Below are 18636 nucleotides of genomic sequence, written 5' to 3'. Positions count from 1 at the left end.
GGGAGTCCTCTTACAATGTATGTGTAACAAATTATCATGTTATACACTTTAAATGTACTAAAGTTTTATATCAATTTTACCTCAACAAAGCTGAAAAAATATAAACCTTAAAGTAAAAAGTCAAAACTCAAGGTTCACTTTTGAGTGAACCTGTAGGATCTGAGGCTAGAGCTCTTGCACACCATGGTTGGATGAAGATCACTGATTCAGCCCTGGCTGGTGTAGCTCAGTGGATTGAGTGCAGGCCTGTGAACCAAAGGATCAAGGTTCAATTCCCAGTCAGAACACATGCCTGGGTTGCAGGCCAGTTCCCAGCAGGGAATGCATGAGAGGCAATCAACCATACATACACTGATATTTCTCTCCTTCCCTTCCCCTCTAAAGATAGATAAATAAATAAATAAATAAATAAATAAATAAATAAATAAATATTTAAAAAAGAACCCTGCCCTGGCTGGTGTAGCTCAGTGGATTGAGCGCGGGCCTGTGAAGCAGACGATTGCAGTTCAATTCCCAGTCAGGACACATGCCTGGGTTGCAGGCCAGTTCCCAGCAGGGGATGCACCAGAAGCAACCATACATTGATGTTTCTCTCCTTCTCTCCCCTTCCCCTCTAAAAATAAATGAATAAAATCTTAAAAAAAAAAAAAAGAAAAAGAACCCTGATTCAGGGCGGAATCAAAATTTAGTAAAAGAACATAGTAAACTATTCAATGAAATTTAACTAAGTGAATTTTTAAATGTACCCGAAAAATTAACTTTATTTGGCATTTTTATTTCAGGGGAAAATTATTCACTTATGTCATGTGTGAGTTTTCTTTTGTTTTTCTTCACAAATAAAATAACCAGATTAAATGCTTGTCTATTTAAGGTAAAGCAAAGGTGTTCCTGAACACTTGTAAGCCTGAGTTTACTAGTGACAAGCAGTGAATACAATACTCTGAATAGCTGAGAACGAGAATCCTAAAAGTTTCGTATGTTAGGGCCAAAAGTAAGAAAGTACTGCTCAGTAGATGATTATTTGCTACCAAATTTGTGAAGGTTTTTGAGGCTCCAATATTAGATATTGCATTTGGGGGATTACATGACGCTGACCATTCTGTTACAATAGAAATTGTTCAGAAAAATAAGCAGGTATTTTTACATTCCTTCTGTCTTCAATGTACCCTGTTATTAGCATCAGGGCAACCCGGACTAGATGACTGTGGGACCTCCTTACAGTAGACGCGGCACCTACCCATGCGGAGACATTCCAGAGACGCTTGGCCCCAGTGCCTTGTGTATGAAGACTCAATATAGTAGCAGTGGCCATGGAAAGGAATCCAAGCTGAGTGATCTGACTCCGGGCATCTGCCAGGCAGTTGGGGAGGTTCAGTGGAAGGGGTTTCTGTTAATTAAGAGAAATAAAAATAATAATAAAGTAAAATCTGAAGTTGCTACAGTGTGTAGAAAAATATAATGGTAGCTATGGAAAATTTCATAGCCTATCATTATTTTTTTAAGTTCCAATCATTTGAATCTATCATTTTTATTATTGGGTTTTCTATTTATTTCATCTTTTTTCATTTTAAATAATATTTCAGTAGAATTCACTAAAGAATGGTGGAAATCAATCGCACTCATAATTAAGAATGTAGCCCAACAGGGACCCAGAAATACATTAAATACCAAAAACAAAGTGACCCAAAAATAATTTGCAAAGACAGTCCCCCGTCAAGACACTTTTTTGGGGGTGCAGGGGTGGGTCTTCATCCCCATTACCCTTCTCAGCTGTGGCTGTTCGATTTTAAGACTGCATGCTAGGCAGGACACTATCACCATAATATCACCAGCTGATGAATCTACATGCATTCTGATAAAATTATTTTGATATATTTATGCTATCAACATCAAAAGCAATAATAATTTCCTAGAGAATCCTTCATAGATTCAAAGAATAATCTCAATTATAAAAATTCAGAAATTAATAAAGAGCAAATAGACTCTTGCAATGAAGAAAAATTTCTATCTCCGCTATTTCAATTTATGTATATTTATTTATTATCAAGTCAATCTTTTGTTAGGTGAAGGAATATGTTTTATTTTATTCTTAAGCTCCCCAAGACATTATATAATTTAATAATATTGACAGTGGTATGTATTGGCTTATTGAGAAAATTGCAAATGCCTAGATTGCTTTTGTATATTCAATTACCATCTGATCTTTTGCAGAGAAAATAAAAACTTTCATTGCAATGTGCTGTCTTCCAGGTGCCATCAAGGTCCAGATAAACACACCCTGATTTTAGTTTGGGCTCATCGGCAGCCCAATTAGTGTACCTCACCCTCCATTTATCAATCCAGACGTAGTCACCCCCGGTCTGCAAAAACAAAACACCATTAATGTGGGCCATGCTTCATTTGTAAAATGCCAGAAGAGCAAAGTGAAGAGTTAAAAGTATATTTAAGACCAAGATTTCACAAAGAACCTTCAACATTTAGGAATTTTTAAAAATATTGTGGGTTGTTTCTACCAACTCATATTCAGTAAATACAGTCTTTCTTAAAAAGAAGACAACCCTAAATACATCCTTGGAAGACAATCTGAAAAATGGACATAAAGCCCTATGTCATATCTATGAAACTCTTCTTATTTGTAAGCTTTCAGTGCCAAATAAAAGTCTTATCTTCTAAATAAAATATTTATTATATCACCATTGAAATAATAATAAACTTTAAGTAATTTTTATTGAACTAATCGACCCTGGAGAGAAACACATTTCTTCTAATCTTATGTTTGGCTGTTGAAACAGGCCAGTGAGAGGTGACTTAGGTAAGGTCCCACAGGTAAAGAATAGAGGGGCATAGGTCTCACCTTCCACTTACATGGCCTTTCAACCATAACTGACCATGATGGCATTGTTTAAAAAGCTGATTGCTTTATTCAATTTACACACTGGATTTCTCATTAAATTTAGCCAAACTCATAGGCACAAAAATTAATTGATAACATTGAAAATATTATTTATTAAGCCCTGGCTGGTGTGGCTCAATGGATTGGGCACCAGTCTGCAAACCAAAAAGTCACTAATTCAATTCCTGGTTAGGGCACATGCCTGGGTTGCAGGCCAGGTTTCATGCAAAAAGTAACTGATTGATGTTTCTCTCCTTCCCTTACCCTATTTTTAAAAATAAATTAAGTAAAATCTTTGCTTAAAATATTATCTATCAATATATGTCTAGAAGAGATTTTATAGGTAATGCCTAAGACCACATGATCTATAAAATTAATTGAAATTTTTGAGCAATCTAAACAATTGTCCTATTTTAACTGCATTATTTAATTTACCAAGCCAATTACCATAAATTTAGTGACACGATGAAAAGCATGTGTTATTTCAAGTTAGAATTTTGTAGCATTCTACCATGTTTAATTAAATAATACTTATAAAATCATTAACTCCATAGATGTAAGGAAAATAATAGTACTCTATTTGTTATAGAGGTCTGTATGGGAGAAAGCCATTTAGTCTTTCTTAAAATAAATAAAAGCTTATTTTAAACTCGTAAAAGAATTGGGACCACATCTGTGAGAAGAAAATGAGTGTATTATCAAGCAAATTAATTACTAAAAGTTTAGTCAACACAGACATAAAACTTTCTTGCCTAAATTTAATCACAGAAATCATTATGGAACTACTTACTTTTAAATTCCCTACTTAGGAAGTACTCATTGCATGAAGTGTAAATTTCAATTCCTGCCTCATGGCATTAGAAGCTCTACGAAATCTGACATCAATCTACTCAAGAGTTTCATCCCTTTCTATCCTTTTCTCTCTTTTTGGTACTCCTTCCTTATGTTTTACCATCCCAAGCAAAATCTATAAAGTTTGACCTTCTCCAAGAAGCTCTTCTGATCCTCTCCTGTGGCACAATTGATCCCTTTCTCTCCTCTTGTAGACTTTGGTGTCACCTCTCTTTGATACTTCTCGTATAATCTCTCAATTGCACTACTTGTTAACACCTCTGGTTCTTCTAGGAAGTTTGCTAGTTGACTAGCTGATGAATAGATGTATGCATGGAGGATAGGTGGACCACAGGGCATCAGAGAGACTCATTTTGGGAATGCTCCGGTAACTCCATCACCACTCAGTTCTGTGACTCATCTCTCCATCCACCCCATTCTCCGCCAACATGGAGTATAGGGAATTGACTGCATGAAACTTCTTACACGAGGATGGAAGCTGTCACAACCTCAGGACTGAAAACAACTTTACAATGGCTTGCCACAAAAAATAAAAAGTATTCTCATCACCCAGGAACTATGCCCCTGACCTGCTTTCTTAAATCCTGCGGCATAGTTGTAAGCATGACACTAGGAAGAAACCGTTTAGATGCAGAATTAATTTTAATGTTCAAAAGCAATATGAGAGTTGCCCGCCAATAGGTGAATGAATAAAGAAGATGCGGTGCATACCATAGAATATTACTCAGCCATAAAAAAAGAATGAAATCTCACCATTTGCAACAATATGGATGGATTTAGGGGTTATTATGTTGAGTGAAATAAGGGAGTCAGAGAAAGGTGAATATTATATGATATGTGATTTTACTAACTTATATGTGTAATCTAACACTACAAACAAAGAAAAAAACAGAAACACACTCATAGATAGAGGCAAAACTGGTAACTGCCAGAGGGAAGAGAGTGCCAGGAAAGGGAATGAAGAGGTAATGACTTCCAGTCATAAAATAAGCCACAGGAATAAAATGCACAGCATAGGGAAGGAAGAGAGTCAATATCACAACAACTTTGTGACACTGGTTACTAGACTTATTGTGATCACTCTGCAAGGTATATGAACATTGAATCGCTATGTTGTACACCTGAAACTCACATAATAGGGTATGTCGCCTATAAGTAAAAAGAAATTTTAAAAAAGCAATATGAGAGTTCATATAAGTTAGATAAGTCTTTATTCGATTTCTGTCATATATCACTAGCTTGCTAGATCTTTGGAAGTGCTGGATATTTGAAAGACTGGGTGTTGTTCATGTTAGTATCATCCTTATACCCCAGCACACTTTCCTACGTGTAACAAGTGTTCAACAGGAAGAAAAGAGAGAGAATCATATACAATCACAGTTTGTCAAACATGTCAAGTCAGACACGTGACTTACCAGGTTACTGTTTAGGCCGATCCACACAGGTTCATTAAATGTCTGTATCTGCATCCATGCAAATGCATTACTATAAGGGTCTAGAATGCTAGCTATGGAAGAAGTCTGATGCTTGCAATAGTCCTCTGCGTCATACCATTTTACACTGAGTTTGACGAGTGAGTAGCTACTTTTACCATATTTAACAAAGCCGTCTGTTGGAACTGTTGCTGGAGAATTAGGCAAGGAAGGATCTGGAATACAAAGATTATTTTCATTAGCATTCTCAATAAACACTACCTGAGGGTCATCAGTACACGACTACTACGTTTCAGAGATCATAAAAATAATCAATATAGCACAAATCCAAACCATCCATGTTAAAAATATTTTATGAGCCATTTAACACTTGAAAACAAAGCTCTATTTTTAATCAGTATGCCTGATTGAATTAAATAATTTTCAAATTGTATTTAGAATATCAAGGTAATTATAGAATTGAGTTTCCAAACTTTAAAAAAAATAAGCTTGAAAATTCAATGAGATCTAGTTTAGTATCTGGATGAAAAAAAAAGACACAGTTTAATCCCATAAATTAAGGAATATCTATCATCCTATCATTCCTAATCTTTGTTTTTTTACCTTGGTCAGATTTCAAGGTCAACAACAGTCTACCTCTCCCTACCCCATCTGTTCCACTCTATCCATGAATTTATAGCTGGTTTTATCTATTTGAGCCCTCCTGTGTGTAACACACCTCAAGAGATGGGTTTAAGTTCTAGAATAAAGTCATACACTAGTCCCTAGTTCATTTACCCTTGATCTCAGGGTCAGGCTGTCCTCTTACTTGTGATGGCCTGTGTCCTTCACCAGGGTTCTAGATATCCTTCCCTAGTGACTTTGCCTTGGCCACCTCTCTGCCTGTCCCACTCTGCACCAGCCCAACCCACCATCTGCCTTGTTCTGTTGCTACACAAATGCCAAACTTTGTTATGATTATGTCCGGAAGGCAACAACTAGATTCCAGCAAGTGGGAGCGGCCTCCCCTTTTTTCTGCTGTTGCTGCCACCTTGTGTTGGAAAAGTAGCATTAGACCATGAGACGCAGGTGAGGGTCCTTAAAATGTTCAATTTCCCAGCGTGGGTTTGTCTAAAACATGGTTGGAAGTTTTCTGGACCACTAAAAGTGGTGAATGATGCTTGAGGTAGAGCTAAAAAAAAACAGCTAGGCAACTTGGCTCATCTGACTGATTTGCTTGTTTATGAAACAGTCATAAAGAACCTGATAAGGAACAACTAAAATATTGCAAGTTTAGATTGTGGGTAGTATTTCATCTTCTTTACGTTCTTTCTGTATTTTATAAATTTCCAATGAAGAAGAGATGTATTTTAAAATTTATATGTTTTATATATTTTAGTCATGTATTTGTATATGTTATATATACATTTTGAAAAATGCAAAAAATATAGTAATAAGTGAAGGTATGAAAAATCACCCTTAATCCCACTATCCAAATTAGACCACTATTGTTATTTTGATGCACTTCATTGTCTTTTTTTGTTCTTACTTTTAAGAGGATTCATAGTGAGGTTTGGTTTGGGGTTTTTGGTTTTTTTTTCTGCATAATTGACAGTATAAAATTTTATAGTGTTTCTTTTTCAGCTCGCACTTTAAGACCTTTCCTTAAGCCTAAAGTCATTAAAAATCTTCAAAATATTTTCATCGGTGGCAAATATTCTATCACTTACATTTATAATCACAAGAAAAAGATTTTAAGTAAGTTTGTGAATCATCATTCACTTCTCGAAGGTGCCCGAAGAACAGAGGGGCAGAGGCACTTCTGGGCCTCAGACTCCGATCCTCTGGGGCACGGTACGGGGCAGAGATTTTCGACCTGCGCACCTCAAGTTTTAAAACATGCAATGTCTGACTATTCGGTCAGGGGCACTGACCTCTTTGCCCTTAGATATATCAAACACAACAATAGCTATTGGTGGGAATAAATCAAAATTATACCTATGTTTTTGGTCAGGTCGGCAAAAAATATAAGACACATATTATTTGGTGTGTCGTGGAATTTTAGTAATCAGTTCACAGGTGCCATGTGATGAAGAAGGTTGCAGATTGCTCACGTGCAGAAGCGACATAGCGTGCACCAGCTGTCAGATTAATAAAAGTGCGGAATGTCTGCAGTTCTTTTCACTCATCTGCAAGCATCTGAAGTGGTCATCAGTCCTCGCTGGCATTAGTCATAGCTGACACTAGTTCCCTGATTCCCCAGAAGGTAGAAAATTTTTTTAGCTCTGGAAGGAGAAGTACCTGTTGATTCAGACTGATCCTCCAAGAGCTGTACTCAGGACAGCAAGCCCACCCACCCTCACGCCCCATGTCTAGTCGATTTTCTTGAGCTCTGACATTCATCTTGTGTAGCTAGACATTTTTATTGTAGTTTCAGCAAAGACTGAAATGCGTACAACCATAATCTCGACTCTCTGTAAATACCCAAATGTTCTGTTTTAGTTTCATGTAATTGTAGTCAGGCTTCCTCAGCTGAAAAAAGGAAACAAGTCACAAAGCTGTATTTTGAAAGACACACAACAAAGAATGAGGTATGTGTGACCTTTTGTGCCAATGGTTCTCAAACTATGCAAGCTCAGCTGAGCTATTCCTACTCTGACGTCTTTGTTAAAGTAAAACTTTCAACTTGAAGTTTAATCTGCACAAAATTTTCTGGTAATGAATGAGAGGGCACTCATGAATAAATGAGAGAAAACTTGACCCATTTTGTCTGTCATATGGGTACATGGATTAAAGTGAGAATCAAACCCTGTTGGTGTGCCAGGGAATCCTTTTTTAAGATAAGACTACATTTTTTGAGCAGTTTAAGGTTGAGAGAAAAAACTGAGGAGGTCATTTCCTAAACGCTGTTGCAAAGCTGCCGCTCTCGCCGGCAGGCAAGGTTTGGCGGGACTCACCGGGGGGCGTCTGGCACACGTAGCCTCGCTTACTCTCACAGGTGGCATCCATCCATTTCCCGGCCTCTTTTGACGTGTCTCCCATAATGACAACACAGTCGGTCTGTATATTCGGGGGTGGGGGGGGAATTACCAATTATTTAAGTCAAGTCATTAATAAGCCAGATACACCCCTCCTCCCTAACCTCCCGATTCTAAGATTGCCCTCATCTATGTCCATGCAGGATGCTCAGTTCATCCTTACTCTGCACACACGGCACCAGCCTCCCGTGTGGATCCCTGTCACTGACCTCTTTCTGTTTAACAGAAAACCGAACAGAGTCGGTCGGATACATTTTGGAGACAGATCTGAGAAACTCTGCCATCAGAAATTCTGTCAACTCCCTGATCCACAGCTAACGCTGCTATAGCTGCCTTTCCACCTCCCTGCCTCCGACCTCATTATCCCTGGAGCCTCGCTATCAGGAACCCCCAGTCCTACACTTCAAAGGTTTTTCTCATCCCCATCTCCCTTCCTAGTTATTTTTATCTTCCACTGACTGTCCTGGCGGGGAGTCTCTGCTCCAGTCCCCAAAACCTGTACACAAATAAGAATGTTTCCGCCACAAAATGCCTATGAAAATTTCTCATCCATTCTCTTTTTATGAAATTGTGTTTTATCTTCCCACTTTCCAAGTCCTGAGGTTGTAACAACACTGTATTTATGCTTCAATTTCATTTTTTAAAAAATATACACTTTATATTTGTATACACAGTAAGAAAAAGTCCAGGAATAAAATCAACAAAAAAATGAGCAATGTGTTTTTCTTGAAGGGTGAGATTACAAGTTTTGCTTGTTTCCGTGGTTTCTGCTTTTCTTTATATTTTGGAAACAAAGCACTTGTGCAATAATAATTTTTTGTGCTTTACCTCAAACTCACCTCTTGTGCCTGATATCTTTCTAAGAAAAACCTATTTCACTCCATTCTACTTTCACTTCTTAAGTTTTCGTCTCTCATTGACGTAAAGAGGAGTCAAAGAATTTCCCCACTGAAAATCACCCATCACCAGAATGTATGCACTCTGCATATAGCTACCAATTAAGTATCATAAGGACGTCAGAGTCATAACTGGAGAGCAGGATGACTGCTGGTGGCCAGGGAGGGGCGGGGTAGGTCAGGGGGTGGAGGGATTGAGCAAAAAGGAAAAAGGACTCCTGGACATGGACAACCGGGTGGGGACTGCAAGGGAAGGGTGAAAAGGGGGGTAAAGGTAATGCGAAAAAAAACCCAATACATATTAAATTTACCAAAACATGACATCATTTTGATCATATCCTGCTCAGACCTTTTTGTACGGCCTCTCTGACAAAGTCCAAACTCTTTCATAGGGCATCTAAATTTCTCCAAATTCTGCTTTCTGCCTTTCAGTCTACTGCTATTTCTTTCCTGTAGAAAACCCCTGCTACATCTAAAGCCATTTATTCCTGACCAAACCTATCATACGCCTTTTTGCGGAAGACTTTTTCACCTTGCCCACCGTGGGTCACAAGGCCTTACCCATCCTCTTGCTGAGTTCCCCTGATCATTACACTTTACACTTCTTGAGAAAAAAAGACCCCTTGTGAATCTTTCTCATACTCCTTCCCTCCACCCAGGGAAGGGCTCTGCAGATATGTGTTGACCGGTTAGATCACTTCACCCCACAGTAAATTTTTTTTTCTTCCTAACTACTGTACTTTATAGCTGATGCTAATCCAGCGCTTTTATTTCTTTATTTTCTTCTTTCTTGCATAATACTGTGGTCTAGCTTAAGTGTGAGCTTCTTTAAGGTCAAAACAAAGTCTCACACTTTTCATAATGCTTAGTACGGTGTTTAACACTGATTTGTTGACTATTCAGTGATATGAGATTAAAAGTAGTAACATAAAGGAACAATCATGTCTCTCAGGTTACTGTACTAAAAAGCACTTAGTAAACATTCTACAAATGTTCGCTCAGTAATGATGAGGAGGAGGAGGATGACATCTTTAGAAGTAGTATTAGCTTCCAGAGCTACACCCTAAACACTACAACAGCCTCAAGGGTGTAGAGGCGGCTGATGCAGTGTGCGTCCTGGCTCTGGCACAGGCCCACGGTGGAGCTGGCTTTCCCGTCCCTCACTGCAGCCACCACCCACCTCCAAGTGGAAGAATTCTTGACTAAATTTGTACCCTTGCCTTCAGGGCTGGCTCAGTCTGAAATAGTTAAAATCTGCAAGAATGAATCAGAGTATCAGTCAATACTCTGATTGATCTTTCATGGAAGATTAATTGCTAGTAATGTGACTTTAAGCAAACTGATAGGGTACAGTAAGGAGACATAAAAGCGAGGTTTACATCTTCGTAAGAGAGACTGCTCCTTCTTCCGCCAGGGTAACCTTTCCCCCAGTTGGTATAGTGAACCCCTTGCCCGTCCGTCCAAAGGAACGTGTGCTCTGAATTGATATCGTTCATGCCAATCCAGGCATGAAAAGTGGAGTCCTTCATCTGATAGGTGAGAAATGCTGAAAGAAATTATCACAATGTAAATTTTAACTTTGGGAAAAATACTGAAAAATATTCAAAATCCATTACCTTAAAATATCAAGCATGTGATTAGTACCTTTAATACTATTTAAAAGCACTCACCATGAAAACACACACATTTAACCTTGCATTGTATGACTGACTCAGCTTTGGACTTTGAAAAGTTTTATACAATAAAAGTCCAGGTTTTATCTGGGCCACTACGTCCAGTGTGTCCTGCCCAAGGGCACCGGGTGCTGAGACAAGGGAGCCTCCGGGCTGCCCCCTGCTCCCATCTAAGTTGTGGAGGAGGTACAAGGTTCTAATTCATATACAGTCATCCTAAGAGTTAGTGGGCATCCTGATTCTATAAATAAAATAATCTGATTAGAATTACCAAGGGGTAGAGATGGCTGGCTCTTCATCCAGAAAACTTTTTAAAATAAATAGTATGCAAAAAGATGCTTTAGGCTGCCAAATTATCACAACCGTGGTTTGTCAAACCAAGAGAGCTGCCCATCTGGGACTCCACCTGGGCCGCTGACTCCCAGGGGTCAGCAGCCAGTGAGTGTGCTCAGACCCAGGGGGCACCCTGAGGCAAAGGGCCCACATCTTTGGGAGAGACGATCTAGCTAAATTCGGAGGATATAGAACAAATGTGGCCTCTTGTTTCCTTATCATTTCCGTGGCAGATGAGAGGGTGAAAACATCCAGAAGCAGGAAAATATCCAAAGGCTGAACTGTGCCTGTGCCCTTACCCCCCCGCCCCCCCGTGTTAGCCCTTCTGCTCAACTCCCACTGCAGCTGTCTTTGGTGCCCGGGAGGGCACCTGCTGGCACCTGTGGGCCCCTAGGCATATAAGCACCAATTCTACAGAACAATTCCTAAACATTTGTGCTTAAACACGGCTGCTGGGTGCAAATAGAAAACCGAATGACTGAGCACTCAGGTTGCTAATGGAAAATGCAAAATACTAAGAAGCCTGTAGGGACACAATTATCTGTTTATTCAAAAACAAATAATTTTATGGAAAGACCACTGTTCCCTGTTTACTCTTTTTCTGAGCAGTAGATGCCTCAATCATCCTGCTCAAAATCTGGCTTATTTCTCAATTAATTAAAGGCACAAATTTTTTTGTCTTCTAATATTTTTCAGAAAGAGACAAGAGCATGGGTAGATATTTTTATATCCTAAAGAAAGTCATAACTTTCACCCTATCACCAACTTGAAATTCAACGAGGGAAAGCTGTACCTGCCAATATGTCAGCACAGATTTTTTCGGCCAAAAACCACAATAAGAATTCAACAACGTGTGCCTGTTTTGCCAGGAATAATGTTATTTTATGTGAAAATTGTTTCCTTCTGCACATATCTATTACCCAGGTTCTAATTTTGTTATGCCAGGAATCAGCCCTTTGTGGTTAAGAGAGGGATCAATTATTGTCTTTCTGTGCTAGGTAGCAAAGCCCAAAATGTGGTAGGCTAGTTAGAGAAATGTGAATATTATATTCTTAAAATCCTTTTATTGTATGCTCTGGTTTGACCCTCTTCTCTCAGTGTCTGGCAAGTTGCTGAACTTGTCAAAGGCCATCGGTAAAATCTGCTTGATAGATTTATAGTCCATGCATCCCAAGACAGTGTGGAGCAGCACTAAAGGAGTGAAATAAACATGTGGGGGAGTGCCACACAGGGGTCTAGGGTCTCTTTTTTTCTTATATATTTTGAGATATGCCATTTTTTCCAGTAAATGACATCAAGGATTCTTGGACCCAAAGAGGAACTTAGAAATTACCCAGACCACATCTCTTAGCGACAACTTTCGCATCGATTTGCATGTACTCACTGAGCATCTTCCTCAGTGGACAGGCCTCTGTAGCATCCACTTGGGTACTTTCCAGTCTGAGTGTTTTCACAGCCCTTTGAAAAACTCATCCAATGCATTCTAATTGCTAAAATGACCTCCTAAATTTAAGCCCAAATCTATTTCCCTATAACTGCCACTCATTGGTTCTGGGTCCTCCTTCTGGAACTAACCAGGTTGGTCCTTGAAAGTCCACATCTTCTCTTTTGCAGGCTGTGAAACCTGAGGGGCCTTTCCAACATTCCTCACTTGCCACTTGCTGAGGTTTCCAAACCCTTCATCAGTTTAGTGACTTTCATCTGCATGGTCCAGAACTGGTCAACATCCTCCTTAAAGTGACAGGTCACAGACTTAACCTAATACCTGTTTCAGATGAGGTGGCCCAGGAAAGTCCATGCAAAAGTGATCAGGCACCTTTTGCCTGGTAGCAACGTAATGGATTTGACAATCCACTATATGGCGACAGCAAGGTTTTCCCTACAGTGCTCTTCTGCAGAGCTCCGGCTTACGCCTACATTTTATCAAAATGCTTTTCTCAATTTGTCCAAAGTTTATATTTAAAAATGAGTTCTACTGTACTATAGATGTACTACTGTACTACTGTATGTACTACTGTACTATAGTTCTACTGCACTATATATAACATGTTACCATGTATTATGTGGTAACATGACTAGACGAGCAATAAATGGGAGATCAGTAATTTCTCATTTTATTGCCAGAATGACTCTATTTCCTTGCCTCTTTGGAAAGAAGAATGGTTTGGTGGAAACAATGGGAGATAAGCAGGAAGACCCAGCTTGATTCCCAGCCCTGCTGTTCACTCAGAGAGCTCCCTGACTCAGGGCTCTGTAAATACCTCTTTCCCGTTCACGAGGGGGTGAGGATGTCTGCTTCACAGTGTGGAGCTGACAATGAAAAGGGACTTTATACGCAGAATAGTGCCTACAACTGAATAAAATAGTTCTCAATATGTGCTCAAGTTTTCCCCTTTCTAAAAATATCATGTACTATCACAATATTACATTATTTTATGAGGAAAATTCCATGTTCCAGTGCATAATGGACTGTACAGTGGCCCACATACCTTGCTCTCTTTCATTGCGTATGGAAACCAGATTTCCTCCCAACCCTTTGCAATCTTTTCTTGCCTCTTGCCATGTTTTTCTTTCTTCTTGAACAAATCCAAAGATTTTGATACACTTGGATGAAAGAAAAAAACCCATAGTGAAAAGACTACTGAAAGACATCAAAATTATTTATGAAGATTATAGCTAAATATAAATTTCCTCAAAACCAAATAGAGATCTAAAAATTAAGTGAGTTTTATTACAAACATTCTTTTCAAAGCTCTTTTCTCTTCTGGGACAAAGGGTACAACGAGTGGCTCATATCTTCACATATACTCTTAATTTCCATAGAGAACCGGGCATGAGAATCTTGATCTACTCTTGCCTACAATTTTCTAACTGATGAAGGAAGCAAAAGTTAACTTTAAGCTGAAAGATGTGCATTGTCACTCTTCACATGTGGATTGATATCAAGACTGCAACTCATGTTCTTCATACCTTGTTGTTGTAGAAACTCCAACCTTCCTTACAACCTCCTGAGGGCACTGGTGTGGCAGGAATAACTGTGGTGTTGATGCTGCTGTTATGTCGCTGGCAGATGAAAGGATTTGGATAACCACAATTAATGTCATTCCATAACCCTGGCAAAAACCAAAATAGTGACATTAGATTTACATGTTTATGATTAAAAACACTCTTTAAAAATGCATTTATATATTATAAGGGTTCTCAAAAATGACTTGGAGTACAATCAAATTATAATTTATATAAGTGACTCAAAAAGATCACTGCAATATGCTTTCACTTACACTAATAATAAAGTTGAACTTTATAGAAAGCTTCCTATGAGCCATGCATATACTTGATATTGCATATATGTTACCTAAGTAGCCAGTTACAGCAAATGATAATAATCTTATCATTAATTTTATATGTAGCAAGCATTTACTTAGTGTTGTAGATGTATTACTTTGCTTAATTTTCTCAACATATAGGTTTTGCCATTATTCCCATATTGCAGATAAAGGTGGAAGAGAGAGATAAAGGAGATAAACATTCTGGATATTTTCCTCAAATCAGAACATTAAAAAAAAATCACAAAATGAAAAGTGAGAAGATTGTGTCATTTATTTGAGTAAATGTTAAGCATCTGTTCTCCTTAAAAATTCAATGATTATGCTGCTACAATTAGAATTGTCCTTTATTCTCTCTTCTTTTTCTTGCCTAAGTACACAAGTTACTACTTTCAGCCTAGGGAGATAGCAAATGACACATCATACCACAAGCCAAATTCAAGGAGATCTGCATATTAACTACCTGAATTTGAGTACATGACTACACAGTTCTCATCATCATTTGCAAAATTGGGTTCACCTGTGGCCCAAGCCACATAATTCACCTTGCTTCCATCCATCCAACTGGAAAAGAAAATTCAGGCATTTAGCAACAATCCAATCATTAGAATAACTGGTTATACAGTCTAGTGGTGGGAATGGGCAAGCCAACCAAGAAGAAGGGACCACAGGATCCTAGGCTAACAGAAGAGAGGGTACTAGAAAGCAGTTCTAGAGAGAGGGTTCTAGACAGATGGTGTCAAGAGAAGTTTTAGAGAGACTAACAGGAAACCCCCAAAGGTGCTTCTGGTGCATTGTGCTCCTCTGTAGCAACCTGATGCCATGGCTACTCTCTCTTCTTCACCCTCCCTGGAAGAAACTGCCTTTAGTCTTGAAGTGGGAGAAGAAATGGAGACGCCAATTACTCCAGAAATGGGCCAGAGCATAAATCTTTTCATAGTACTTCCTAGGAATCATTCTTACAAAACATAACCACCCACAGAAAGGCTGAGAATATGGAGTTTCTTGTGAGGCCCATTCTCTAAATTTCATGTTTATTCTGGTTTTTCTTATGTGGACCAATATATATTTTAATATTCATTATAGAAATTCAGAGACATTTAGCTGGTAAATGAGCAAGAAATCATTGAAGAGATCTCTTAATTTAGAGATGATTAAAATGGGTGTTTATGCAAAGGAGCATCAGTCATTTCTAATCTTTAAAAATAATGAGTGTAAGGTTAGGTCTCATTCCACAGAGAACAGAAGCAATGGTTGCAGGAAACATATGTGGTTAAAACATCTGTGCACAAGGCAGAAAGGCACATCTGCTTTTCAAATGTAGGAGAACATGCATATTAATGAGGAAGGAAAGATACCCCCAGATTTACTATTTTCCTCCTCTCACCGCTTTTCCTGGCCCCTGTTTCCCATGGAAAACAGCCGTCATTCCTCTGAAGGGAAAGCCTCTCACGCAGTAAAAAGTATCTCAACATGGTGATGGTCAAGCAGTGAGTAAGGCAACATAAAAGGACCTTTTGGTTCCATGCACCAAGGAGTCCAAGTGGGAATCATAACTTTAAAAATAAATTCAATGTTCATGTGTATATAGTACATGTTAGTAGACAATTTACTAACAGGTGATAGCATTCAAAAACAAAGATGGCTCAAGTTTTACAGGATTAAATCTGGTTTTGACTTACATGAGATTAGAATGCTGAAAATATTTAACAGTATTACTTTAAATTCTTTCTGTTTTTTAAAAATGCTTTTTAGTTGGAGAACCATGGAAGACTTTTTAAAAGTACATTCAACAACGACAAAAAAATCCTCAAAATAACTTACACGTTTATCAGATCACTATCTTAAGTAATTTTACTTTTTTTTACTTACAGAAACTTTTTATCCAAGCTGATAGATAGACCAATAAAATATGCTTGCTGTGCCTCATTCCTGTTTACCTAAAACATAGAAGTGTACATATAGTTCAATGTATACTTACATAATAAGCAAATTCTTAAATAAAACCTACATATTAATAAGGTAACCTATTTGAGACTCTTTCTAAGAAGGGATTTATTTAGAAATTTTATGGTATATTCAACATTATGTTTTTCACAAAAATGAAAAGGCAAATATGCATATTATATAACAACCTACATTTATAAAGCAAATATCTAAAGTCCCTTTTTATAATATCGAATGTCTATAGCAATTAGGCTATCGAAGGCCATCTTTAAAACAAAGCTGCCATTTGGAATTATGCCTCTAAAAAAAGACTTCTTCACCAACATACATATTTGTGCATTATTATGAAATATTCTGAGAATTTCAAACATCCTACTACCTTAGTAATCAAATGAATTTTTATTTCTTTACTACTGGTTCAGCTATTTTTCTGCTCTCTCTCTCTCTCTCGCCTCTTTTCTGGCAAAAACAAGGATGCCATGAAGATTTTTAAAGAGAAAGATTAAGCCAAACACTCTTGGAGAAGAACAGATTACACCTTCACTCTTAGCTGACAAGTTTGGTACAACCAAAAAAGACTTTTATATGAATAATCAAACTGTGAGACTTTCAGCCAAGATGGAGGCATACGTGGAAATACTACACCTCCTCACACAACCAAATTTAAGAACAACAAAGATTTAGAAACAAAAACACAGCCAGGACAGAAAATTGAACTGTACCAAAGTCCAACAAAAATGAACCATTCATCCAGACCTGTAAGATGGGTGGAGTCGGTGGCCGTTGGAGTGGGGTCCCAGCTGGAAGAGGTGGTGTTTAGCAGACCAGGGTGCAGGGAGGAAACAAGAAAACCCAGTGCACAAGATGGTTGGCTGACCATGGTCACACATTCATACTCAGATAAATCAGGCAAAAAAGGGGAAGTGAGACAGATCGCACAACCCAGGGCCCCAGCAACAGAAAATAAAGCCTAAAAGCACCAATTTGAAAAACTTTTGAGAATTGAGGGGCTTTATCTAACTCTCCCAGCCTCACAGGAGAGTTTGCTGGAGAGACCCACAGCGTCCTAGAATGTACACAAGCCCACCCACCCGGGAACCAGCACCAGAAGGTGTGGGAATTTGCTTGTGGGAAGCGGCAGAGGGGACTCAAATCTGAGAGAGAGAGAGGAGCAAGCGCCACTGCTCCCTCTCTGACCCTGCCCCCACATACAGCATCACAACCCAGCAACTAGGTTGCCCCACGCTGGTGAACACCTAAGGCTCTGCCCCTCATATATAACAGGTACTACCTGACCAAAACATTCTGGCTCAAATGGAAGAACAAATCAAAGCCCCAGAGCCAATACTTTTAAGTGACTAAGAGATAGTCAACCTATCAGATGCACAGTTCAAAACACTGGTGATCAGGATGCTTGTTGAACTGGTTGATTTTGGTTGCAAATCAGATGAAAAAATAAAGGCTACCCTAAGTGAATTGAAGGAAAATGCACAGGGAACCAATAGTGACGAACAGATAACTGGGACTCAAATCAATGAAGTGGACCAGAAGGAAGAAAGAAACAACCAAATAGAAAATAATAAAGAATCAAGAAATCAAAAAAATGAGGAGAGGCTTAGGAACCTCCAGGACATCCTTAAACATTCCAACAACTGAATTATAGGGGTATCAGAAGGGGAAGAGGAACAGCAACCAGTGGAAAACTTATTTGAACAAATAATAAAGGAGAATTTCCCCAATCTCACAAAGGAAATAGACTTCTAGGAAGTCCAAGAAGCTCGATGAGTCCCAAAGAAATTGGACCCAAGAAAGCACACACCAAGGCACATCATACTTACATTTTCCAAGATTAAAATGCAGGAGAGAATTCTAGAAACAGCAAGAGATAAGGGGACAGTCACCTACAGAGGAGTTCTCATCAGAATGTCAGCTGATTTCTCAAAAGAGACCTTACAGGCAAGAAGGGGCTGGAAAGAAGTATTCCAAGTCATGAAATCCAAAGACCTACATCCAAGATTGCTCTATCCAGCAAAGCTTTCATTTAGAATAGAAGGGCAAATAAAATGCCTCTCAGATAAGGTCAAGTTCAAGGAGTTCATCATCACCAAGCCCTTATTTTATGAAATGTTGAAGGGACTTATCTAAGAAAAAGAAGATAAAAATATGAACAGTGAAAGGACAACAAACTCACAGTTATTAACAACCACACCTAGAACAAAAACTAAGCAAACCACTAGAACAGGAACAGAATCATAGAAATGGAGAT

At 38.5% G+C, this 18636-nt stretch overlaps 1 protein-coding gene across 1 annotated transcript in view; it reads right to left on the bottom strand.

Moving 5' to 3' along the window:
- Window positions 1–18636, bottom strand: part of MRC1 (mannose receptor C-type 1) — a 79447-nt gene that overhangs the window by 7693 nt on the left and 53118 nt on the right. Inside the window, exons 18-26 of the mRNA XM_037150736.2 lie at window positions 16296–16363; window positions 14887–14987; window positions 14068–14210; window positions 13587–13701; window positions 10471–10637; window positions 8115–8217; window positions 5161–5393; window positions 2195–2360; window positions 1238–1387 (exon numbers count right to left, since the gene is read on the bottom strand). Of these exons, the coding sequence (XP_037006631.2) occupies window positions 1238–1387; window positions 2195–2360; window positions 5161–5393; window positions 8115–8217; window positions 10471–10637; window positions 13587–13701; window positions 14068–14210; window positions 14887–14987; window positions 16296–16363 (1246 nt within the window). The remainder of the gene's footprint in view (window positions 1–1237; window positions 1388–2194; window positions 2361–5160; window positions 5394–8114; window positions 8218–10470; window positions 10638–13586; window positions 13702–14067; window positions 14211–14886; window positions 14988–16295; window positions 16364–18636) is intronic.

This window comes from Artibeus jamaicensis, unplaced genomic scaffold (genome assembly GCF_021234435.1).
Source record: "Artibeus jamaicensis isolate MK-2021 breed Jamaican fruit bat unplaced genomic scaffold, CSHL_Jam_final contig_867, whole genome shotgun sequence".
Classification (NCBI taxonomy): domain Eukaryota; kingdom Metazoa; phylum Chordata; class Mammalia; order Chiroptera; family Phyllostomidae; genus Artibeus; species Artibeus jamaicensis.
This window is presented reverse-complemented; position numbering and strand designations above follow the sequence as displayed.